This window comes from Neolamprologus multifasciatus, chromosome 2 (assembly GCF_963576455.1).
Source record: "Neolamprologus multifasciatus chromosome 2, fNeoMul1.2, whole genome shotgun sequence".
NCBI classification, from domain to species: Eukaryota; Metazoa; Chordata; class Actinopteri; order Cichliformes; family Cichlidae; genus Neolamprologus; species Neolamprologus multifasciatus.
The window spans coordinates 18,614,293-18,641,792 of NC_140440.1; the positions used below are offsets into that span (position 1 = coordinate 18,614,293).

General features: G+C 41.0%; 1 protein-coding gene across 1 annotated transcript in view; it reads left to right on the plus strand.

The window, feature by feature from the left end:
* The window catches only part of aff2 (AF4/FMR2 family, member 2), a 193,499-nt gene that overhangs the window by 32,225 nt on the left and 133,774 nt on the right, over window positions 1–27,500 (plus strand). The window contains 1 exon segment of the mRNA XM_085173062.1: window positions 25,238–25,358. Coding sequence (XP_085029188.1) covers window positions 25,238–25,358 — 121 coding nt within the window.

Consider the following 27,500-nt stretch of genomic DNA (forward strand, 5'->3'; position numbering starts at 1 on the left):
GTCTGCAGGTATTGTTCAGACTTTCCGAAGAGCCATTTCATGTAAATCATTGTGAAGCTGGGCAGATCTTGGATGATGGTTTTTCCACTAACAGCCCTGTTTGGGGCTCAGACACAGATCCAAAACAGGCTATGATCTCAAACCTCAACATTAAATCAGTAAAACATCTGTAAAAGGCCTGTGGCAGAGACTTTTGCAATAACAGACATCTTCATTTTCTCAAGAAGAGTCTCTTTTGGCATTTTAAGAGCATCTGTTCATCATTGCTCTTAAAAGTAGAGCCCGTAGACAGTTACACAGCTCAAGTACTCATACATATCTCTGCTGAATCGTCTTGCTTTCCACTGTCAAATTCGATGGGAGTGTAAGGTTACGCAGGAACTCAATAACCGTGCCTTTTGTTTTAGACACTTTGAGATTGAGGTGATTGCTTTTCCACCAGGAAGCCAAAGCACCACTGGCACTCAGGAGCCTCTTAAATGCGTTCAGGATTACGCTGTCATCACAGTCTTTCAGACGACATATCGGGCTCTGTGCTCCTGCAGTCATCTGTATGCAAAGTAAACAGTGGCGATGATAGTACAGAACCCTGAGGGTTTTTCTGTAGTGACAGATGTGATAGCGATACAGTGTGTAAAGTGCCCATTGAATCTGACCCGCTGTTAGAAAAGACTGAATCCACTGGATCAGCAGAGGGTTTACATTCAGCCTAAGAGCTGTAGGCACAATAGACTTCCACCACTTGAGAAGTCAACAAACGGCAGCCCGGCCCGGCTTTTATTTGAGTGAATGAGTGGGGGTGATACCTGTGTCACCTGCGCCTGTCTTAGCCGTAAGCACACTGAAGTGGGTTCATGAAGCCACCAGCTTTGTATTGTAGCCTCTTAAAGAAGTTCATACCTGCTGAAGGTAGAGCCATCGGGGATAAGATAAATGACAAAAAATTTCTATACACCTGCAGTGAGAGATTAACGTGCTCACAGAAGATCCCTGACAGCTGTCTGTATTAGACTCCCAGCAGCTGCCTGGTCAGCGTCGCTGGTCTGTGCGCTTCACCGTGGTTTTTGTGTTTGAAATGTCTCTGCACTTTCTCTATAAATTACACTCTGTGGTGTAGGGGATAAAATAAATAAATAAAAGTTCCCAGAAAGGTCATTTCTTTTATTTTGTGTCATTGAAATGACTCTAGTCCTGCCGCTCTGTTGAGCCCTCTACTTGTTTCCCCATTGCAGTGATGCATGGACTGCTTATATTGCTACACTGATTCAGGATGCACTAATTCAATTTGGCCTGCTGTGGTACTAACAGCCCTGTGTATGTCAACTGCAAACTATATTAATCTTATATTGCATTTAATTTATTTGCATATGATAAGTGTGAATGTTGCACATCACATCAGGTCTGTTTGGCCGATTCAGGTGCAGCACGCATCAGGTGGGAAATCAAAATTGCTGATGAGGCTACGTAAACACTGCTCAGCTGTATGTTGACTATGTAAACATACTCAAGTATTGAGTTATTGATTTGTGTGCATGGTGATCTGAGGGAAATTGGGATGTCGGCAGTGGCAGGGTACAGATAAACAGTACTTAATCTGGAATTGCCTTTAAACAGTACATTAACATAATATAAATACATAGTTTTTATATACAGTGCAAATGTCTCAAACCTCTTCTCAGTGTTTTGTACTTTGGTTCAAGGAGCCCGACTTTCTTTCTTTCTTTCTTTCTTTCTTTCTTTCTTTTTGTACCTGACCATTTTCAAAGGAACAGTTTGAGTTTGTTGGGGAGCTAAGTCACTTAGCACTGATCTATGAATCGCTGAAGCGTAAAAGAGGCAACTAGGTCAAGGGATGAACCACTGTTGTGTCTCCAATAGCAGCCTGTCAAAAAAACGCATAATTTGTTCCCAATTCTTTAAATGAATCTATGAAAGAGTCCAAAGATAAAACAGTTTTACAGGCAAAAAATTATGTTTTTGCAACACCAAGGTGATGATGATTGCATCAAGTCTTTTGCACAGTACTGTATACACTGAACATGCAGTGCATATGAGAGTAAAACATGAGATGGAACCACAGTGAATTATTATGCTGCTCTGCAGTACCTCTAAGCCAGGGGTGTCCAAACTTTTTTCACTGAGGACCACATACATAAAAATATAGGAGGGGCTGGGCCACTTACTAGAAATTAGGTATATAACCTTAACTTTAGTGTATTAAAGTTAGAAAAATCACTTACATGTGGTCGAATATATTATATTGTTGAATATAATTAAAGACAAAACTGCCTTCATCACAGCTTTCCATAAATGGATCTTTATTGATTTATTCAGAAAAGGCTTTGGTAGCTCATTCTCAGAACAGCAGCCTCAGATTTCTTCTTAGACAGAAGATTTACAGCACAGAGAAAAAACAATAAAGGGGAAAATGGGACAGGCACATTTCAAGTTTGTTATTTAAGTTATTAGGCTTAGCAACACACCTATTAACGTTCGTTTGAAACCGTTATCAACATTAACAGACTGAACTGGACTTAATAACAGGAGTGCATATAATTTTAGTAAATTATTCTGGTGAGTATCAGCTGCGCTGGGTATGTAAATCGGGACATCCAGCCGCGGTGCTGATCGCCACTCGTGCCAAAAATCCAGACAAATGTCACTTGATCAAGGAGCAAATCTGCATCAGATGAGATCAGCTGACTTTGCGTGTGCATCAGATGAGATCAGCTGACACCGCTGTGCACTGCCCACGTGGCAGTGCACAGCCGTGTGTACTCTGTGTGTTAACAAGAAAAGCGCATATAAGAAAGTGGTGTGCAAAAGCAGGGTAGTGACAGAATTGATGCGCATTATTGATATTTGAAGCATGTGTACCTGCACATTAACACACGGGTACTGTGGAATATATTTTTTACTCACCTAAAGTGCTCGTCCACTCCCCGCAAAAAAATAGCAGCTGTGCGGTGTCTGTGGCATCAGTGCTCTCATCGCATGCGATGGAGTAAAGATCAAAAGCACAGCTTTATCAGACAGTTGCAGTTTAATGTTGGCTGACAAGTCTTCAACAACTGGATTTCTGGACATGCTGACGTTGTTGACGGGCGCATTATTTCGGTGACTTTAACGAGGCCGTGTTTTATGAGGTCTCCATCTGAAAAAGGCTTGCCATGTCTTGCGATGAGTTGGGCGACCTCGTAGCTGGCTATTGTAGCCTTTTCCTGGACCTTTTGAGCACGAAAAAATTACTGTTGCTGACCCCGCAGGAGAGATACCCTTTGCTTTAATTTCTGCTCTCGATCAGCACCAGTGTAGGATGCATAGGCCTGATGTTTGGTTTCATAATGACATCGTACATTATACTCTTTCATAACTGCCATAATTTCAGTGCAGATCAAACAGACACACTTCCCCTTGAATTCTTTGAAGAAATATTCACTCTCCCACCATGTCTGAAATTTTCTGCATTCACTTTCTACCTTTCGCTTCTTTGGTTCTGCCATGTTTAGTAACTAACTTGGGCTAAATTTCTTCTGTGATTGTGGACTTCTTTTTGGTGGAGCAACTGCCTCGATCGACAGTAGCTCCCCCTGGTGTTAAAACTAAGAAGTGCAATACACTCAAGCAAAAGTTGAAGTGCGGGCCATATTCGATTCTATTTATAAAATTACTTGCGGGCCAATTAAAAATGGATCGCGGGCCGCAGTTGGCCCGCGGGCCGGAGTTTGGACACCCCTGCTCTAAGCTGTATGGAGCTAATACTACAGCTAATGCTGCATGGGCTTCTTTCAGCTTCATTTGTTTTGTGTTGATGTTCTACGCCTTTATAATTTTCCTTCAGCATTAACTGCTTTAATCCATCGTGAAACAGCAGAAAGAGTTAGCATCTAGCCAGCTCAAAGACTGCATTTGTTGTTATGGCGATGACAGTGGAGCTTAAAGGTGAGAGAATATTAAAATTACAATTTTCAGGTGTCCAGAACATGTAACTCCAAATCACTGCTTACGGATGTGTAATTAAACATTTATACACAGCCTGCAGTATCACTAAGATCATATCATGTCAGTGTTTTCAGAGCTTGAAAAAAAAAGGTTCACTCTGTTATGGCAATGCTATTTGAACATAGGGGAAACATACTTTTAAATGTTTACAGTATAACTGTGTTTAAGGTGTATAACTGTACATTGACATATAGACGATGCATTTTAACTATGGCCCATAGACCTTAACAGAATGTCTCTTACTTTAAGAGACGTTAATCACGTCTGGTTTCTGTTGTGATGTGTAATACGATACAGCAGACTCCCTCCTGCTCAGCTTTGAATCCAAATTAAAACTGATGCATGAATCCTAGGGTAAAACACTTGCTTGTAATGAGCAGGTAAATGTCTATTAAATGTCTATGTCTGTTAAGCCCATTGCATTTCAAATTAAAACAGTTCAGTAAGATCTTTGTAAAATGTTTTGCTCCAAAACTCGATCAGGATAATGTAATCGAGATAGTAAACACTAGGGCCGGGCGACTGGACAAATATATCGACAAGGGCGATTTATTTATTTATTTGCCCATGAATGAATTTGTTAATAATGATGGAGAAGCAGTCAACAGAAAAGCATTGTTTTAACAGCAAACTCTTTCATCTGCGAGCAAACGCCCCCTCCTCAAAGTGCGCCCAGATGCTTGTTGATGGAGCTACAGAAGCTGCTGATAGCCTAGTATACTCAGCCGGATGGTGGACACATGCATGCTCATGCAAGTTAGTCATGTTTGAGTACTTTGCTCGCACTATAGGTTTGCACAAGCTGCACACCGCTTTGGTTACATCCTTAGGTTTCCCTCTTTCATCTGGTTTAAAGCCAAAGAAATCCCAAATTGGCAACTTTAGTGCTGTCAGCGTTAACGCGGCGTAATCATGACTAACGTGATTAACAGTTAACCCATCCGGTCAAAATCCCTGACATGTCTCTGTCAACATATTTCGGGCAGTTTGTCCAAAGTTCGTTCATTCTGTGCTGCAGAAAATGGGACGCCGCATTAAAGCGTTAACACTGACAGCTCTAATTTTGGGGGGAAATTAGTTTGTCCATGTTTGGACTTATTCTGTGTTGTAAACACACAAATCAGTCCGTGCATGATTACATTGCTCTGCCCATTGAAAGTCTGCGCATGCGCGAATATATCGCCCATCGTTGATTATTGCACTGTCGATTGTCGGTTGGAAGATTTTTACATATCGCCCAACCTTAGTAAACACACTGTGTTTTTATCAGTTCAGTTAATTATAAAGTGCTTCTTTTGTTATTAGAACAGGATTTATAAAGAGATTTACCAGCTTACGAAAAACATCCTGCAAATAATCTATGTAAAGTTACACACATACATTAATTTAAAGTCATCAGAAGTCCAGGATCACAGACGTCTATGTTAGCCACAGCATGTTGTTTAGCCAGTGTATGTCGCAGCAGTTGATATGTTAGAAAGTGTGTTAATGGGTGTGTGTTTGTGGGGTTATTAACATTTCCCACAATGAGAGAATGCTGTTTCTCATAGCTGGCATACGTGTAACGCCACAGAATAGTGTGCAGCGATTACAGCCAAGACCAAATGGCTCGAGGTAAAATCTCTGTGGTACAGACACCGAGCAGCTGTTAACCCTTCATGTGCCGGGGACGGATAATTGGCTGGAAAAGCCTTTGTCTGAATAAGAGGAGAGAGAGAAGAAGAAGGTGGTGTGGAGGCATGTTTGCAGTGTGTGTGTGTGTGTGTGTGTGTGTGTCCTTGGGGGTCTCTCTATCCATCTTTCTCGCTCTCACTCTCTGGTCCGGAGCTTGTTACCATAGCAACATAGAAGAAGAGGTAATGCTGCCGGAGTCCCAAAAATTGTATTATCTTTTTCAGACACACACTTGCATGCACACACACACACACACACACACACATACACACACACACACACACACACACACACACACACACACACACACACACAAACACATGCTGCTCCTTCGTCTATCTTGTGCATATACAAACTGGCAGGCAGTCGTGTGTGTGTGTGTGTGTGTGTTTATCTGTGTGTGTCCGGTACAGCTTGTTCATGCTGGCAGGCAAAAGCATGCAGACACACACACACACAGAGAGAAAGAGAGAGATCGGCTGAAGGAAAAGCAGGACAGGCAGAGTGTTGCAGCAGAGTAGACGAGGTCATGTAAGAACAGCATGATAGTTTATTTATGCCACTGTGGGGAGATAATTGGCTTTCACTCATTCATTATTTCTTGTGTTTTCTCAAGTTGTCAGCCTATTGTACAACAGGTAGATCTGACTCTGCAAGGCGCCATAAAGCAAGGTTAGCTGGCACTATAATAAAACAAGGAAAAGCACTCTGTGGCTTTGTGATGTGGCTCATTAGTACATATTGATACTATACAGGAGACAATAATAGCCAACAGTAGCTGTGAATAAATATTTACACTCAAGCTGTTAGCTGATGATATTTAATACAACATATTAAGTATCTAGCTTTAGTTTTTTATTCAAAGAAATTTAGGTTTGATCAGGATTCAAATGAAACCAAACAGGAAAAAGTGATGATGACAGTTTGGGGAATTACAGAGAAGAGTACGGCTAGAAGAACCACCACTTCAATCTCATTCAGTCTTGGTTTCAGATTGACAAATTTAGCATGTGGCTAGTTGACACAGTGAAGCATTTAGCAGCTAAACAAGCTATTTTCCTCCACAAGATGGTGAAGACCGAATCTGAGCCAAAAACTGGCTGCGTATTGGATGTCTGCCACCCACTGAGAGACATGGAGGGTGAATACAGGCAGCTGTTTCCCAACATGCTCACCATATCTGCAATAATGACTCCAAAGAGTTAACTTGTCGTTATTGTTATGGTGCACATAGGCGGAAACAGATTTTTATCTGATGTTTATCTATGACATGCCTAAACATGATGCAATGACTGAGATATCGCGAATGTGAAATGCAGTTGTTGGTATCAGTAATAGTGGAAGTACACAATTCTCAATCCCCAATGAAACTGTATGTTTTTGCATATAATTAAACATAAATTTCATTATTAAAAAGTCAGCTGTTGATTTAAAATACTATTATACATTGTTCAAAAGACACAGAATTAAATGTTAGTTTCTTAGTGTAGCCTGCTAACAGTATGAGGGACTGCATAATGTTAGCTAACTTATGTTAGCCTAAGTGTTAATATAGCATTAGCCATTGCAAAATTTTCATCTTTGACGCGTTGCTGATTTCACAATAACAATGAGAGCTATTTTAAAAATATGGTAATTTCACCATCTTCCAAATGTAATTTTTGCTTGAAGGCTTCCTTCTTGTTCTTCTTCGGCCTGTAATGATAGGTAAAACACTTGTAATCATATTCTGCCCCCATTAATTCTGGAAAAATTGGTACTTACCATGCCAAAAGTAAAAAAAAAAAATTAATAAATATATATATACTATGGCACAATCCACTTTGTATTGTCTCTGTCCTGTATTTGTTTATCATACAGTTAGTATTGTATAATTATCATTATAGTGTTGTATATTTAGTAATTAGTACTTTTTTATCCCTTAAATTTACAGAGTCTTAGCATGTTATTTATTTTTATAATTCCTAGTTTTATATCTCTTGGAGATATATCCTTTATATATTTAGAAATGCACCATGGGGGGCTTGGGGTGAAACAGCATTTCGGTACACTGTATACTGTGTATACTGCTGTATTGACAATAAAACTCTTGAATCATGAATGTACTCAGAATATTCAGAATTTTGGTATTGAAAGGTATTGTATAAATACTGGTTTTGGTGACAATCCTAATGACATAAAATCAGAGAAGAGTCACAGGTCCACTGACGACAGTGACCATTAGTGTCTGTTTAAGTTAGTTAACAATATCGGTCATACTGGTTATTGGTTACATACTACACAAAATCACACTTCAACTTCCTCTTTTGTAGTTTTAATTAATGCCAACAGAACATATTACTCATATCATGAAATGGAAGAAAATAGGTGTTATAACAGGGAGCTAGTGTGTTGCTAATATTGCCGATGAACTGAAAGAAGACCATTAGTGGACCACACATAACATTTCAGGTACATTTGCAACCTATTTGTAAAACTGCCACAAGAGTTGACCTATTACGATGTTCTTGTTGGTTTTTCTGGAAACTCAGGTTTACAGTAGACAATAAAAGTTACTTAGTTATGTTTAGAAAGCTGCTCACTTGCTAGCTGCTAAAAAGCTAAGGCGTAGGATCAAAGACTATATATATATATGATAACTAAACTGAAAGGCATAAATCAAAATGTATAGAACTGAGAATTGATTTTTTTTTTTTTTTTTTTTAAACGATAACAGCACAAAACTGGTCTACAAAATACTGACTGACCACTGGGATTACATCCATCTATTATACACAGTATGTGTCTAAGAATATAGCATTTCCATGTTTTTCTGCAAAGGAAATCTACCAAAAGCCAGGTATGGCCTGCTGTCACAGCTGTGGGGAATGCAGCTGTTTAGACTGACTGCTCTCCCTGTGGTCAAACACAAAAGATGCTATTTTATTGTGCTTTCATGTAACCAAAAAAACTTAAAATATGTTTTTTTACCGTTGAAAATCTGAAACACACTTCACTGATGACCCAGCAGGTTGTGCCTGCCTGTAATCACCACGGGTGTGTTTCCCCGTACCGTTTTAAATTAAAGAGGGACCTGTTAGTCATCACTCTGAGTGACAGAAGTGAAACTGTGCTCTGTCACTGCAAAGGAAAATGCCTCTGAAATTAACTTCTAATATGATTACAGCACAGAGTTTATGATTTTTAATATTAATAAGTTTTATACCAACAGATGTGCTATAGTACTATTTAAGAATGATATCAAAGCGTGCATATGTTGAGTAAAAGGTCCATCTATGTCTTCATACACAAAAATACTGACAGTATTTCTATCAATGTGCATATATGAGCTAAAAGCGTATGACATATTCAGAGCCCTGGCACACTCATGTTTGCACATGTAAATGTGAAAGATGAAAGCGTGAGGATTACACGGCTGTCTTTTCAATTAAATTTCATGAATCGCATAATACCTTGACTCGGGAAGCTTGGGAAATGTCAGCGGCCTGCGAACGATCGATGCGCTGTCGAAGTGCCTGAGACATCGTTAGAGGGTCCCAACGCGCTGACAAGCATGTGACATCACATAATGTCTGAGACAGAGATCATAAGCGTGATAATGGCCGTGATTACATTAGTAAAGCTATTATGTTTTAGATGACAGATCTCATTAACATATAAACAGCGCTGTGGAAATTAACAGGCCCACACACACACACACACCAGGGTGTATGTGTGCAGGCATGTAAGGGATTATAGGATACAGATATTAACAAACATAATGCCATTGGATATGGAGACACACACAAAACACACACACAGATATATATATATATATATATATATATATATATATATATATATATATATATATATATATAGTATATGTGTGTATTCTCGACAATTACACACATGTTCATGTTCATGTTCATGTTAGCCTGATTAAATGTAATTTCCCCAAAATGCACCTGTTTCCCTCTGCGTCATTTTCTTGAAATCATGACACACCCCCACCTACACACACACACACACAGTGTTTATGTTCATGTGAATACGGGATTGGTCTGTAATCTTTCTCTGTCTCTTCCTGCCCTCATGATAAACTGCCTGTCTAACATTGTTTTCTTATCGCTCTGTGTGTGTGTGTGTGTGTCTGCGTGCATGTGTGCTTATAACACAAGTGTGTATGCCTCTTTTTTTTTGATTTGAGTGCATGAACACCTAATGAATGTTTTTGAGAAAGACGGCCAGGGATCCTGCATGCATGCGCGTGTGTGCGTGTTTGTTTTAGCCACGCTGAGTCTCCAGAGCCGAGCTCTCGGAGCATTTGGAGGCAAACATTAACATCACCAGATGCCTCTGTCTGACTCTCTCTCTCTCTGTCTTTTCCTCTGTGTCTCAGTCTGCTCGCCCTATCTTTTGTCCTTCTCTCTAACCTGTTATCTGATCACTCATTGTTTCTCTCACTCTGATTTTACAGAGGGCAGGATGTAGTTAACTGTGTTCAGTCATTATCTAATTAACTAATTTAGCAAACATTAATTCTTTCTCATCAGCTAAAAGTGTGCAGATTAACTATGGACGTATGTGTGTGAAAGGAGTGGTGATTTTTTTTCTTCGTTAAGTGAGTATTAAATTATTAACCCCTCATTATCAGGTGAAAATCAGGAGATAAAAGAAATCGTTGATCTGGCTAATCAGGGAACAATCAGTTTTCCTTTCAAGAGGCAACAGAGCAATCAGCATTTTCTTCACACTGTTATGTGTGATTTTTGTGTCTTTGAAAAATTGCACTGGCACGTTTGAATGTTTGGAGCTACGGTGTCATTGTTGCCGCTGCACGCTTTTTTCTTCTTCCCATTTCCGTTGATGTATGTCATGCTTTTTCTCGTTTTGAAGAAGTCTGTTTGATTTGGAAGTCACTGGGTCTGCTCCCACATGGAAACATCCTTCAGGCAGACCTGGGAGTTGCACATCAAAGGCAGACCACAGAAAGAAATCTTGAAATCTTATGATGGGAAGTAGCCCTCTCTGTCGTGTCAAAACATTAGCGGATCTCGGTGTAATCAAAGTTCATTGTGAGCGTGCAGAAGACACAATGAAGGAGCCACTAATGACAATTGTGACACAATAAAGGACCCACGCACACAGCGGTGTAGGTTGAGTGCTTGCTGGGGAGATGATCAGATGACGGAGGTCAGCTGTGTGAGTCAGCTGACCCTGACACCACACTCTGAACCCTGTGCTTCACCCCTCCCATGCAGCTGAGCCACAAACCATACCCAGCCACATACCCATCGCCCAACTTAGCCCTGGGAGCCATCCGGCCTAGCATAGAGAACGCTGCCTGGCACTGCTCCATCCACTGGACCAGATCTGGGGCACCTTTTCAGATCAGATCAAGGGGCTGATTAGCTCCTCAAAGCTGGGCACAAAACAGTGGTAGTAACCAGCCAACCCCAAGAACCGCCTCACCATTTTTTGGTCTTTGTGGAAAGGATGCGATGGCTGCTGTTTTACCCATCTGCCAGTAGCTCTTGGTTAAATCCAGTGTCGTGAAAAAGCAAACAGTCCCAAACTGGTCCAGGAGCTCGTTGACCCGGGGCATGGCATAAGCATGAGACTGTGATACAGAATCCTATGGACCCGTCTTTCTTCACCACAAAACTATGGAGCCACACACACACTGCACTGTATGACTTTTCTATTAATCCCAGCTTTAACATTTCAGCCAATTCCCACTGAACCATCTCTTATGCTCAGGTGACCAATTGGGTCATGAATGCACCGTCAAACAAGGGCACGTTTTGAAATGCTGCTCTATGAGATTGGTACGGCTGGGGGAGAACATATCTACAAAAACACTATTGCAATGCTCTCTGTGCCTGTGTGAGATGGTCATCACAATGGAGGGAGGCAGGAACGGCGGAATATGGCATCCCCGACTGATCTTTCACCTACACCAAGCTCACTAGATGAGCAGTTTCACCCTCTCTCCATGCTTTAAGGAGGTTGAGGTGATATAGCTGTGTGGCTCCCCACCATCCGTCCACTTCATATTCTATGCCACCCACTCGCTGTGTGACCACAAAGTGTCCTTGCCACTTAGGGAGTATCTTTGAGCTGGAAGAAGGGAATTTTACAAGCACTTTGTCTCCCGGTGAAAATTGCCTGAGTCTAGCCCCACTGTTGTATAGGCGCTACTGGCGTTCCTGGGCCTGGAGCAAATTTTCTTGTGATAATCACCCCAAAATGTGCAGTTTTGCTCTCAGGTCCAGGACGTACTGAATATCATTGTTACCTGGGCTTGGACCTTCCTCCCAGTTTTCTTTAACTAGGTCCAACACCCCCAGCCTTTTCCAACAGTAATTTAAAGAGAGAAATCCAGTAGAGGCCTGGGACACCTCCCACACTGCAAACAACAGAGTGTCTAACCAGTGATCCCAATCAAGTTCATCCTTGTGAATCAACTTATGAATCATGGACTTTAAAGTCTTATTCAGCTGCTCCACCAACCCGTCAGCCTGAGGGTTGTAGACGCTGGTCGGAATAGATTTAATTCCCAGTAATTTGTACAGGTCTTTTACTGTGTGAGACAGGAACAATGCGTCCTGATGAGTCAGTATCTCTTTCAGGATGCAGACTCAGGAGGTGACTTGAAACAGCACCTGCACCACACTCTTTGCAGATATTGTGCACAGCAGCAAGGCTTCAGAGTAACACATTGCATAATCCACCAGAATAAAAACAAAGCAATATCCCTGTGCACACCCCATGAAATGACCCAATGAGGTCCATGCCAATGCACTCCAAGGGGACCTAATTAATGGTAACGGGCACAAAGACGCTTTTGGAATTGATTTATTCAATGGCCAGTCCAGGCAAGACGTGCACCATCATCACACGAACCCACCAAATGCCTGTCACGGTGGAGTCCAGGCCGGGGGCAGTGGACCAACTTTACTCCTGATGCACAGATGCCAGCTCAGCCACCATCTGGGCAAACACCTTAGATGACGTGGCCACCAGGTCCGCCACACCGCGGCGTGGGTTTTGACGCCACTGTGACACGATAAAGGACCCACACACACAGCGTTATAGGTTGAGTGTTTTTATTTTCAGACTGTCTTTGCGGCAGCTTACCTGCTGCCCTCCTACTGCTTCACGTCACGTACAGTTCTGTCTTCTGGTGCCGGCAACATACTCAAATGGGGAGATGTGATAATGGAGATCAGCTGTGTAAGGCAGCCTCCCCCGATGCCACACCCTGAACCCACTGCTCCACCCCTCCCATGCAGCTGAGCCACAAACCACACCCCACCACTGGTAATTCAGCTAAATAAGAATGCAACTTGTGACTTTCTTCTGAATTTGACAACAAGGTGCTCAGGTCCTGTTGGTGCAAAGCAAAAGCCAAAATCCTCACCCTGCCACCACCGTGCTTTACAGCTGGTATGAGTCCCCTACGGTGCCCTAACTACACGCGTAGGCAGCCTGCTTCACAGAAGTTTAACACGAATGACTACTTGACCGTCGGAGCTGTCCATTTCTGTAACTGTATATAATCCAGGCTTTATCCTTCAGCTACTTACGCTTCAGTTTCTATGGAAGCAGCAAGGGTGTACTTAGTTTTTTCCTAGTGAAAGTAAAGGCTTTCCTTTTCACATGACTGTATGTGAGGCTACAGCATCCTCTGATATATAACTGTAATCGATTTTACCCTTTGGAGTTTGTGGCCACTGTTACCTCTACTGAACAATGTTTGTATCACTAGGTCACCATTTACTTTGCATCGTGCACGCACATGAGATGTACGTCCCTGGCGTGGGTTTTATTCAGTTTAACAACAGCTGTCAGTTGTAATTCACTTGCACAGGCAGCAGAGAAGCCATAGAAACAGTAGCTGGCAAGCTCTACACTTATTTTAGCGGGACACTTAAAAATCATTGTCAAGCAGTCCTTCAACAGTCAGTCACTAAGTAAAATTCAAAACATTTTCAGTCAGCCAATCAATTACTCAATTTTTGTTCACTTATTAGATGTTTTTAGCAGAATAATTATGATTACTTTGTTAAAACTTTGTTAATTATTTGAAACTTGAAACTTTGAAACTGCTCACTTCTGGTGTAATCAGAAGGTTCAGGATATGAATGCAAACATGTTTGCTGTGAAGCCAAACAACCTCATTTAAGGTTTCAAGGAGAAAAGCATGGCGGCATATTCAGCTTAGACATGTGATCTACTGTATGTAACTGCAAAAGCACGGCTGTGAAAGAGTGATAAAAGCGTCCTTTCATTGAGCTGTGATAGAAAAAAAATAAACCCTGCTTTCATTTAAAGTTATGTTAGTTAATTTGCTAACTTTGCCAATCATCTTCATACACCGGTGACACAACTGACCGGTTGTATAAATTGGCATCACAATAATCGACAGTCTGGTTAATCAGTCCTGTTTAAAGACACCTCTCTCCAGTGCACCGAGCTGCATTTTTACAAAACCTGTGAAAATCCTTTCCAGCCTTTTATCTGGCCATTATTCAGCAGCACCCGATTAATAAGGAGTACATGTTCCATTATTAATGCAAACAGTAAGAATCTTCACAGCCGAGCTGTGAATTATCACACATCTTTGACAATGCTCCTCTTGTATTCTGAAAGAAGAATAGGTCATCATCACTGATGTGCACTTGGAAAAGGATGAAAAGACTCCGGAGAGAATCGAACCTTTTCAAAATCATCGCTTTCTGTGTTTTTAACACCGGAAAACTGTGAAAATATCTCTCGCGCAAATAAAGCCAGATAATTCAAATTGTTTTACATTGTAAAAGGCTGCATTATCATGAATCTGATTATTGTACCGGGAGCGGCGAGAGGCCCCTTTCGGACATTTACAATGAATCCTGGGATGTGTCGGTCGGAGAGAGTTGAAATGAGATGGCGTGAGAATGGCCTGTAGAGTCACTAGAGTCTGTGTTTGCTCTGACAATGATTCTACTCAAAAGTGTTTGCACTCGGAAATGTGCCTGAGTGGCCTGTTTTCATTGTATCACACGCACTTCAACAGCTCGCTCTCGGCCTCTCTCCCTTCCCCTCTCTCTCGCTTTAGTCTTTTGTTTCACTGGGCTCCAGAAAGCCATTATGTTAGAGTACCTACAGTGATGGAGACACCATTTAATACCCAAGAACACACCTTTTTAGGTTCACGTTGGGGAAATGCTCATTTATTTTAAACAATTTCACTGCTGGTTAGAAAACACAAAGATCCCAAATACACAGGCCCTGCAGTGACGGGCCACTATTAGTTGTGTTTAAGTGACAGCTCTGAGAGCTAAATGGGAAACATCCTAACTAAAAACTCTGTTATTCCATTTAAAACTTGCCCTTTAAAAATATATTGTGATTCTCCAGAGAAAACAGAATTTAAACCTTTGAAGAAAGATTAAAATCCAGCATTCATTCAAAGCACAGCAGCTTTTGTTCCCGGTGATTTCCCAATAGGAATTTTAATTTATGTGCCCAAAAGCTCAGCTGCTTGTAGAGAAGAATTTAAGAACATAAGACTATGTAAAATCAACATGACAGATCATAAAATAAGCAAATAATGAAGTAATCAGTCCCACATATGTAGATTTTTTTCTGTTTCCACAGCTAAAGAGAAGGCAAAACACTTTTTTTTTTTCTTTTTTAGTAATGCCAGTTTTTCCGTTAGATCAACTGCAGGTGGTTGGCAGGGGTGACACCACCCCCAGTGCGCACGATGAGAAGCTGTTAATGCACTTAAAGTAGACTAACGAGTTGTCATCAGCTCCTGTCGCTATCTTCTCCCCATTTTGCCTCCACACACACACACCTCGCCGCACACATACACAACACACAAAGCTTGACCATAAATGACTGGGAAATGCAGTAGAGACTTTTAGTTTTTGCTATAAAATCCACAAAATGCTGTTTTGAAAAGAGGGCACTAATGAAGAAACACTCACGTACACGTTAAAAAGTACTGTGAACATGCCATCACTGTCCTCTCATTACAAACTGACAGTAAAATAACCACCTTAGTAAAACAAGCAATGTAGAACAACATTTTTAGTTTAATATTTTCTGACCATGTTAACAGCAAGCAGGGACAGCCACACCACACAACCAATGGTGAAAGCGTATCAAGCATTCTAGCTAGCTTGTTTGCATAGCCAATTTAGATTCACCAATTAATCTAACGTGGACGTCTTTGTAACACGTTCCCAGAGAAAACCCACACAAGTACAGGTTAAACATCCAAGCGCCACACTCAAAAAAGGCCCAGGCAGCTTTCAAACCAGGAACCTTGTTGTTGTGCACCAGCAGTGCTAGCTACCACAGTAGCTAGTAGCCGCTAGTTTTTTCTACCAGAACTTCTTTTTTCTTATTCATTTTGTCCTAACAAAGAGACAAAATAAAATGTCTCTTTGACGCAAAGTCTGTGGGAATTGTAACTGATATTAACACAGTTTTACTTTCAGCCTCAGATGTCCTATTTGCTATTTCCGAAACAAACACATGATTAGAACATGCGAGTTGACAGCACTTTTTTTTCTACCCACACAACAAAAGAAAAGGAAGAAACACTTTGAAAATGTGTACATATGTAAATAGGAGAACTCTTTGAGTTAATGTGTGATTTCTATACATTTGTGTGCCTGTGTGAGCGAAAGAACAAAGCAGCAGGGTCCTCTGATGTTCCTGCTCTGTCCTTGCTCTTAGTCTATTATCTATCCATCAGTGTCACGTACACGGGTTTGTGTGATGTGCATGAAAACAAACCCAGAAGGTAACAATGCATTTAAGGCTTTGTCTCATTAGAATACCTGCTCTCATATCAAACACACAGAAACATGAAATAAAAACTGATTTCTGATATCGTCCTTCTTCCTGTCTGTCCACATACAGAAACCTGAAAGCTGTACATTTTTGCATTGATGGCATCCTGGATGTTCTTCTTCTCCTCTATTTATCCAGGAATGCCTGCTGATATTCCTCTGATGTCTAATGCCGTCTGAATGAGCACCCAAACCTGAAAACACACACACACACACATGCACACAAAAAAATGCGTTGTTGAACTGACACTTCAAACAAAGCTTTTGTCTGCTGCCTGACAGCTATTCCTCTCTCCTTCCCCCTCTCCTCCTCTTCCTCCTCCTCTCATTATCCCCCTCACTTCTCCCTGTCATTCCAAAACACTCATTCTACCCCCTCATTCCCTCGCTGTCTCCCACACACACGCCACAAATGCATTGAAGGGTTTATTCCTAATTGAGCTGCCTGGTTAAATGCAGGTTAAATAAAATACAAAGAATAAAAATATGACGGGGCATTTTACACCACCACTCGAGCTAAAGGTGTAATTATCGGTGGCATTTAATTTCTAGGAGCAATAGATTAATACGATGATTTATTTTAAAGCAAATTGTCGTAATGACTTCATTACTCGCAGAGGTGTCAATGATAAAAGCATGGGTTAAAACTTTGAAGTAAAATGAAAACAGAATCCCTCGCCGGTTTTGCAGTCGTGTTCGACACTTTTGTGAACACAAACAAAGCTCCATTGTGTACTTTGACAGGGGGATTTTACACTCACTGGAACAAAAAAAATTCCAGCGCTCACTTCTGTAATAGAGTTCAGCTGAAGCTGAAGATGTCTTAGAGCTTGCACTGTTCGGTTTAACCAATCTGGGTGAAGCAATGAGAGTCGCTGGTTGTCGAGGAATCTGCCATTTACAGCGAATAGTTTTTGCAGGTTGGTTGGAATAAACTATCAAGTTGCTGTGATGATGCTGAGTGAGAAACTTCGGCCTAAAAACGTACATCAAAATTATTTCTCGGATGTCTACATGATTGGGATTGATGTCCCCAACCGTAGCCCTGATCTTGTGAGACAAAGAAAATGTACTTTTGTGGACAAATGTTTACATTTACTTCAAATGACTATTTCTCTATTCCCTGATTCCCATGAAGATTTTTAAAAGAGCGACAGAATGGTGTTAGAGTTGGGGTCGTCATTGATAAGTTAGACCAGCGGTCCCCAACCTTTTTTGCGCCATGGATCGTTTAATGTCAGACAATATTTTCATGGACCAGCCTTTAAGGTGTCGCGGATAAAGACAACAAAATAAAATGATACGACCAAGACAAAAACTGTGCAATTTTGTAAATATAATAATAAACGTGAATTCACTGTGTAATTGTGTAACTTTATTAGCAGTGACCTCCTAAAATGCACCAACAACATTGAGAGTAACATCCTCCTTTCTGGTCGCTATGGTAACACGTAAATATTTCTTTTAAAATAAGACACACACCTGCAACACGGGAAACGACCCAGGGAAGCTGAGTTAACGATAAAAACCCTGAAAACCATAAATTTCACACCCGAGACTCAACTCTCGCAGCCTGGTACCAAATGACTCACGGACGGCCCGGGGGTTGGGGACCGCTGAGTTAGACCTCAGAGGGTTAAATCAACAATGCTAAAAGTAACATGTGGAGCAAGTTTAACCAAGCTGCATCAGCTTGAACAAATCATTGTAACTATAATAGGGACTGTCAATTGTAGAAACAGCTTATAGACCATTGTTAACCCTTTGATGTCTACGTCATCGTCTGATGTTCCCAACGTTAGTCCCTAAACTATGTTTGGGAGACAATCAAGCAAAATGTAGTTTTTTGGAAGGATGTATACGTTTCAATGCAATCTAGTTATGTAATATTGTTTTTTATTTATTTATTTATTTGTCTCCTTATCCCCAAGACTTGAGAAACATTTTAAAAGAACAACTGTTATATATATTGTTAGCATGAGGTTAGCGTTAGGGTCATCAGTGACGATAAGTTGGACCTCAGAGAGTTAAATCAGCAGTACCACAAATACCATGTGGAGAAGGTTTAAGCAGGCTGTGTGAACTTGAACAAATCAATGGAGAAAATATTGTGTCAAGTGTAAAAGCCTATAGACGAGATCGAAGTCATCATCTGTAACAACCCTAACTGTATGCTGCTGCTTTGAGTACTGTCCAGTACTGTCTACACTTTGTGCTACACGAGACACTATTTAATGTAAAAAAACAAACAAAACATAATTAAAGGAAGGAAGGATATGACGTAAACTATAAAATGCCACAGCATCTGCACAAAACTGACTGGAGAAAAGGCTGATTGCACATGAAGGAAAGGAACAGAGAGCTTTGCTCAAAATGTCTTGATGGCTTCGAATGAGTTAGAATATATTTCCAAACGGCTGCCTTGAACTGCTCTGACAGATATTCCCATAAGACGCAAATGCAGCATGAGTCCACGAAGTCGGGCTCCAGTTGATTTTCAATGAAGCAGGCCCAGAAAGTCTCTTGATGACATTCGCAGACTGGAGCTTTTCTTGCTACTGATGACAGAACGCAGAAACCTCAACCCCTGTTGAACTCAAACCACCGACCAGCTTCAGCTGCTGTGCCGTGTTTTGGAAATAGTGTTCAGTTTTTATTGGCATTTAAAGTACGGGTTCCCCATTAAGTAATATAAGATGATAAATAAAGCCAAACATCTTTGTGCACATTTTCAGGTTCAGTAAAATTCAGTGTTACAGCAAATCTGCCAGCTTCATTCTTCATTTTATAAATTCTATTAGTGCTTACAGCTGCATATCCCCTTATGTCTGTGATAAACCCTGTGATTAACCTTCGTTTATCAAGGAGAGAAAGCACATTTCCACTGGGCAGCTGCCTGCGCCTACAGCCTGCTGAGTTGCAGGTTCAGTTCCTTGCTAAAGGGCACTGTGGCAAATTGCTGAAGAAGGGAGAGAGCGATACTGAAATTCTGTGCTGTAAAAGTAAATGAGAGGGTGATGAGCCTCAGTTAGAGACATTTGTCCGTGTATGGTGTGTGTGTATGTTCAGTTATCAGGGGAGAACAGCATAGCTCTGCTGAGATTAAATTCCCAGAGCTTACTCTGACTATCAGCATTACTTCAGGACACATGCGCGCACACACACACACACACTCACGCAAGGGAATCGGGAGTGTTTGGAAAGAAAGCTGGCGTCACTACATTTTCATTCACAGAAAATATCAACATCGACAGTATGCCCACTGCTGATATCTCCACCACTAGTAATCCCCACCAATCCAATCAATCTCTACGTCCATCATCCATCTTTCTTTCTTCCAGTCTTCCTTTAATTTTTTGAAAAGTCTGTAGTTGACTGTTATTCATCTAAAGTGCAGACAACAGCAACAACAGAGCACTGACAACAGTGTTCTGAAACGGTCAAAAAGCGAGCGCGAAGATGCACAAAAAAATCTATTTGAATTTTCAGCAGCTTAAATTAGAGTAAATATAAAAGTGTGTGGATAAAACCGTTTTGGGCGTATTTATGAAAACATCATCACAGCCAATTTTCAAGAATAAATGTTTTTATGTGCAAGTTGGATTCATTTTATTTGGACGATTATTAGCTAGCACAAAATGCATTTCCACACGGAAAGTTAATAGACCTCTCTGCATTGAAACATATCTGTTATTAATCTCTAGCTGTGCCCAAATTCATGGGCTGCATCCTCCTGAGGACCCGGCCCATGTAGACCGCGAAGGCCGGGTCCTCAGAAGGTTGGGTAGGCCAGAAGTAAACGGCTGGGGAAATTGGACGGTCTAACCTTCTGATTAGCGTCACCGCTGTCTCGGTGGAGTTTAATAAACTCGTCCGTCTGCTCCTTGCTATCTAAAATATAACAGGACACTGGCGTAAATTCTCGACCATCTCACACTTCTGTTTAATCAGTTTTTTCTGTTTGACGTTTATTCAGCTGTGTAAAAACCAAGGAGGAACCCACTCGGGGGATTAATAAAGTTTTATTTAATGTAATCTAATCTAATAACTTTAATCTCAGCCAAACTGATTTACTCACGAACAAATAAAACACCGAAAAAAAGACAAAATATAAAATTTTTAGGTTGTCTTAAGTGACTTATATATTACGTTTAACCTGAGTAGCGAAACTCTGCAGTGATCTGAAAATGATGTGCCGGGAGTTGTGCCGTTCTCGGCGGCTTCAGTAACCCTCGAGCTCTCGGCTAGCTATCGAGCTGGGGGGTAACAGACGTCTCCGAAAACGTCAAAGCACTTTTGCAAATATGCGATATCTTGATAAACCGAGCAGATATTTGAAGTTTACACACCCACATTCTCGCCTGAAAATATGTTAAAAGTTTATTTTGTGACCCAGAAAGATTAATAAGAGTAATTTTAAAACTTAAAAGTAGCGGCCACCATTGTTGGAAACTGGAGTTTGAATTCTGGGATATGGTAGGCCACGAAGGACACACCTGACCCATCCTTCAAATTTGGGGAAAAGGAGGATGCATTTGTCAGCTGCATTCAGAGGAGTCTACGAATTTGGACAGCCTTTGGTGCGTCGCTGTGATGTAATCGGTCTACAAATGCGTCCTCAGGAGGATGCAGCCCATGAATTTGGACACAGCTTCTGTCTCTCTTCCACAGCATGTCTTTATCCTGTCTTCCTTCTCTCACCCCAACCAATCACAGCAGATGGCCCCGCCCCTCCCTGAGCCTGGTTCTGCCAGAGGTTTCTTCCTGTTAAAAGGGAGTTTTTCCTTCCCACTGTTGCCAAAGTGCTTGCTCATAGGGGGTCATATGATTGTTGGGTTTTTCTCTGTATCTATTATTGTACGATCTACTTTACAATATAGGCAAGTGTTGTTGTGATTTGGCGCTATATAAATAAAATTGCATTGAATTGAATAGAATAGTTGTCACTATAGATTCTTCTGGCAGTTTTTCTTTCCTTTTTATCTTACTTATCCATGTCTTGCTCAAGCCCCATATACACTGAGTGTTTTGTGAAAAAGCAAAAGAAAATTTCAAATTCTCTGGATCCGAACTTCCTGTGTAAATTATATATACACACTGAAACTCGTTTTTGTGGATATTTCAGCCTCAATGTATTGTGAAAAAAGTGAAGTCAACATCAGGAGATGTCTCGGTCCAAAGCTTAAGAGACTGCAAATTCACACGAGCAAAATTATGTGGCTGGTGTGAATGGCTACAATATTTGGAATTAAATATTTGCACAGATTTTACATGTCTGATGTTTTAAAGCCTTTGGACTGCAGAGCACACGTAATTTTTATTCTTCTCTATACTTTGTAACTCAGATCGATGCCTCTCAGCTTGCTAGCTGTAACATTAACTTACTAAATAACTAAATACTTGAATGCACAGACTTACTCGAGAAAAAAACGAAGGTCTCCCCTGTTGATGTGAATATTGTCTAGCACAGTTTACTTGAGAACATTTTCTATTTAGCAAACAGTGATTCAAAGCTTTTACATCTAATTCCCCAAAACATCCACAGGTGCCTTGGCAACAAGCCTACTTTAGAGGTGACACATGCTAGCTACAAATGACTCACGAAAACAAATTTGTTAGAAAAATAACAGTCGAACATGTATCACCTTGATCAGAACTTCTTAATATGACAGAAAACATATTTGGAAAAATTGCATTTGAGCTGTACTTGAAGGAAAGATGGGGGATTTTGACCTCTCGTGCAACCGGCCTGTAAGAAGGAAGGAAGGTGTGAGCCATAAAAGCCTCGGCTAACCCGTATGTGACAGGTAGCTCTGTAGCCCTGCCACATGCTGGGAAATAAATCCTGGATGTGTTAATTACCTCGTCTGACCCGATTCCCTGTCACACACCTGTCTGGTGTGTGACAGACGGAGACAGCGATCTGTCACGTGGGGGCTGTGTGCTTCTGTGTGCGTTCTCCATACGTGTGTGTTTGTGGTCGTGACAGCTCTGTCAGTTATCTCTCTGCGCTGACAGACAACGTACATGTCAACCAGCAGTGCTAGCTCACACAATGATCACATCTACGTACATTTCTGTCGCTGCATCCCCCAATCCACTCACACACACCCCTACCTAACCTGTCAGTCATTTCATCTGAAATTCCCACTGCTCTAGCTTCCTTTTTGCTCCTCCCTTCTTCCTATCTTACCTTCCTCTCCCCATCCCTCCACTCTGTCTTTCATCATTCTCTTATTTTCTTTCCTTTTAAAAGAAACTGTCTGTTGCCCTGAAACTGGGTCTTTTTCTCTCCCCTGGGTCTCCGATTTTTTTTCTCCCTTTCTCTTTCCTCTCATTGCCTCTCTGCTCTTTCTCCCTCCCACTCACATCTTGCTGATAGATGAAAATGTTGAAGGCAAGGCCTGGTAGTGAAAAAAAAAAGAGGAAAGTCTCTTTTAATTGTGTTGATCACTAATTAGCCAGCCTGTCTCATCTCTCTGCAGTGGATGTGGTAAAACAGGATGCCCTTTCCTGGGTCAGCAGGCCACGAGCTTATGCATAACATGTATTCACAAACACTCTCACACATTACTTTGTGCCTCTGGGATTCCAGTTTGGCTGCCAGCTTGTAGAATCCTCAGTGGGGGCTGGTGACTAAAGAAAGTTCAGGAGGGCAGAGTGAATTGGGAACTGTGCAGTAAAAGATTTTTTTCTAAAAATACATGGTTACGCAACGCAAATGTCCCAAAAACCTGAGGTTCACCGCCGCCCCCTTTGCTCCCTACAGACCAAACCCCTTTGATTCTAATCATTTCTGTCCCTGTTTACAGTCAGCTGTCTCCTTTTTTAAATGTTTTCATACTTTAAATCACACGAATCCAGCAATCGTACGTTCTGTGGGAACGTTTGAAGATTAAAAGCTGATTTGATTGGGAGCCATCCAAAGATGCCGTAGCAGGAAATAAATGTATCCATCCTTTCAAGTGCTTCAGTGGGTATAGCGTGTCGTAAACACTGCCTGGATTAGGAGCACAATCCCCACTGGGCTCACCTGTGTTAAAAATGAATGCACTCATGAATGAAACTAGCCAGCTAAAAGCATATGTTACATCACAGCATTAAACTCACTGGAAATAGAAATCTGAAAAAAAGGGTTGATACTGAGGAGGGAGCAGACTATTTATTGCTCATGCCTTCATTATTTGTGAGTGTCTCTGTGTGTGTGTGTTACGTCTTATGTCTGTATATAATGATCGTCACTCGGAATTTCATTTAATTGTATTATTTATTGTTGTTGACTCAGTCGTCCCTAAAGCTTTTCACAAAGATGACACAGGCTGTACAAAGGAGGAGTTAAATGTTTTTGGAAATACTGTTTGATTTCTTTGAAAGTATTAAGCTGGAGGCTGCTGGAGGTAATTGGATTAGCATAGCATCAGCTGGACAGTCGGGGGAACATTTAGCTCTGTCCAAAGTTGGCAAATGTATCTTCCAGCACCTAATTATGTCTTTATTTTATCTATTTAAAAAAACAACGCGTAGTTTTAGGATGACATAATTTCTTAGTGAGCATTCATGCATGTAGAGTAACATGTCCAGCAGGGGTTTGGCTAAAGGTGGGTGGATGGGGTGGCTGAATCGTTTTTTTAATTGGAAAAACAGGCCTGTCCTCCTCAAAGCATCATTGTAATTATCACTGACATGCAGTATGAACATATAAGCAAAGCAACAAATTGCGCGCACCATCTTCCTTCACTGCTTTACTTTGGAAACTTAGATAAAAACATGATAATCATTTGTTTCAAGTTGTCACAAAGCAGCCATGAATCCTAATGAATTTTAAACCACTTTTAGATATGATTTATTTTTCTAATAGATTTGTCTGATTTTCCCTGAACCATCTCTGACTGCCCCTTCAGTGCCATCCAGTTAATGTTACGTTAGTCTAACTTTCCTATATTGTCACGCTTGTTTAGAATATATATAATGTAAGTGTAGGTAGGCAAGCAGGTTGTAGGATTCCCTCCTAGCCCCACACTACTGGAGTTTGTAGTGTAGTTCATTCAGATTTCAAAGTTTTGCAGTAAATATGTAGATATATAAATACGGACTTAAAAGAAGAGAAAGAATATGCTAGACCTGCCACACAACAGTTCTGGCATATATAACCTCGGCTGATCAGATGTTTTCCTTTTGAACCAAACGGTGCAGGTGAGTCAGGTTTGTTAGATTTTAGAGTTTGCAAAGCGACTCAAAGACTCCTGGAATTCATTCAGAAGTTAAGTAAAAATAACAATTTAAACCCCGTCAGCTGCTCAAAGAGGCAATGAACACACTCCTCAGTTTTAAAACTGCCAGTACAAACATTTCATCCACAACAGCTATGTGTTCATAGTTAGGTAAATCATAAACTGCGTTTCCCATGTCGACTTGGGAAACTGAGTTTTGAAAACCTTTTTCTTACAATTCTGAATGTTACATTTTTACTCTTACCTCAAGACTCATGTCAGGGTTTAGGTTTTTTATTTTCCTCCTCGTTTATCTGGAACTTGAGTCATTTTCACACGATATAATCACATGACTTAGCCTGCTATTTTCCTTTACCAGCTTCCCCGCTAGTCTGTTCAAAATAAAGAATTTCAGCCAATGCTCTTTGCAGCTCCAAATACTACTTGTAAGCAATACTCATTAAAAACCACTGTGGCAGGCCACGCTAACTAGCTTTTCTCTTTGTGCCTTTCCAGTCATCTGGAGTCAGAGCGCAGCGCTCTGAAGAGGAGGGAGTGGGAGAGGAGGAACCAGGAGGTCCAACAGGATGAGGACTTGTTCTCTACTGGATTCAACCTGTTTGGAGAACCCTATAAAGTAAGGTTAACTGATGGTTAACAAGTAGATAATTACTCATTTATGCTTTTTGGGATGTTATTTTAACCATTTTAGAATCACACACAAAGCTCAACAGTTTGGTTCACTGTTGAATTTTTCTCTGTGTTGGGTGACAGGGTGTTGGGAAGTCTGGTCACAGAGAAACACAGAAAACAGTGTCTGTATTTAAGGTCATTTCTGTTGTTAAACACAGTTTTTCATGTTAAATGAGAGAAATTTCAGGGTTTTTTTTAATGCAAGTAACACTTTTCCATAGGAAGTGTATTTAAAGATAACCTTTATTAGTCCCACACATGTGAAATTTGTTTTGTTACAGCAGAAAGTGGAGAGTGCAACGTTACAGTAGCAAAAATTAAGAAAAAACACTGGAATAGAATAAAATAATAAGTATCAGATACTGTAAACAAAGGAATAGAATAAAATACTATATACAACATAATAAAATGCAATGTTGTCAGAAAACGATAATTGCACTTGTGTATGTTTGGTCAGCTGCAAAGTCTTTGTTGTGAAGTCTGACAGCAGCAGGAAGGAAAGATACGGTGGCCCTGAGAGGCCAAACAGACTGCAACTTAAGAAAACACCAGGAATAAGAAAAACGCTGGAAAAGCACACGAAGCACAACGGAAATAGGGAAAACAGAAATAGTAAAAAACTGGTAAAAGCACAAGGGAAGTGTTTCTGGGGAGACAATAACCCGACAGACCAGTTGCAGGAACCAAAACCTGCTAGGTAAGTGTGTTTTAATCTCATGATTCATATAATACTGATGACAGATTTAGGCTAATAGTTAGGCTAACACACTTACCTCTCATCTTTTCTTTCCTCACAAAACTGATAGATCCTCCACTTATTTCACGTGTCTCCCAGCGTAATTCTTAGCATATTGGTTCCTGCAACTGGTCTGTCGCGTTATTGTCTCCCCAGAAACACTTGTGCATTTGTAAATCAATTTTTTCCTATTTCTGTTTTCGTTCTTCCTATTCCCGTTGTGTTTTGCATGATTTTGTAGCGTTTTTCTTATTGCTGGTGTTTTCTTAAATTGCAGTCCATTTGGACTCTCAGGGCCACCATAGAAAGACCTGCGGAGTCTCTCCGTCCCACACCGTGGCGGCCGCAGCCACTGAAGGAGCTGCTCAGTGCTGTCAGAGTCTCCTGCATGGGGTGGGAGATGTTGTCCAACGGGGATGACAATTTCTGTAATAAACATTTTTAAACTGTAAAGGTTTCTCTGTACAGGTGTTGCTAAATGAGACATTAGCATGGCTCCTGCAGTAGCTAGGCACGTGTGAGCTCCAGCTCTGCGTGTCACTTATTCTAAAGTGTGAAAAAAATGTGAGAAAACATTAACACTTCTGACTTTCTCAATTGTAAATTAAAAGGCAATTCGTTCAGATTTGTAGACTGAAAAACAAAACTAACGCAAGGCTCTGAGCTGCGGCTGTGGCTGAGCTGTGGTTGAGCTGAGACTTCGCGCCGAGTGCTCCCTCATTGCTGTTCCGGAGACAGTTTTAATACTTCGCTGTTAAGTTTTTGATTGATCTCCATGGAAGGAGAAGTGGATGTACTGGACACCAGAAATTCATTTGGGCATGGAGTGAATTTATGACATCTTAATCATGAGGACGGGCGACTCCCCTCTACAGCAGCAGCACTGCTCTGTGATTTAGCGTCATATGAAACAATCAGTTGAAAGGAATTGATACAGCTAATCAGCAATTATCCAAAGATGTTTTGTACCATTCATTTTTAGTATAACCACGCTGTTCTCCAGTGGAATGAAGTTTAACGCCCTTGTGTATAAGGTCCTGATCTTCTGAGGCGCTTCAGGGATTTTTGGGGGTTTTTTAGCAGAAAGTGAAGCAGCCACGCATGAAGTCCACGGCCACTCGAATGCCCCTGTGTATAAAATTGATTTTGGTTTGTTAACTCTCATTTGCTACCACCAAGCACTTCAACACTTGGTTATGCTCCCAAGTGTATCGACCTTGGGACAGACTGGCTTTGAATCCTGACAGAACGTGTTTAAGCGCTGCTGCGTCTGAACTCAGAGGACACAAGGTCTTCTCACTAAGATGCCGCTCGCGGTTCGGGGCCAGTGCAAAGCAAATGAGAGGTTGT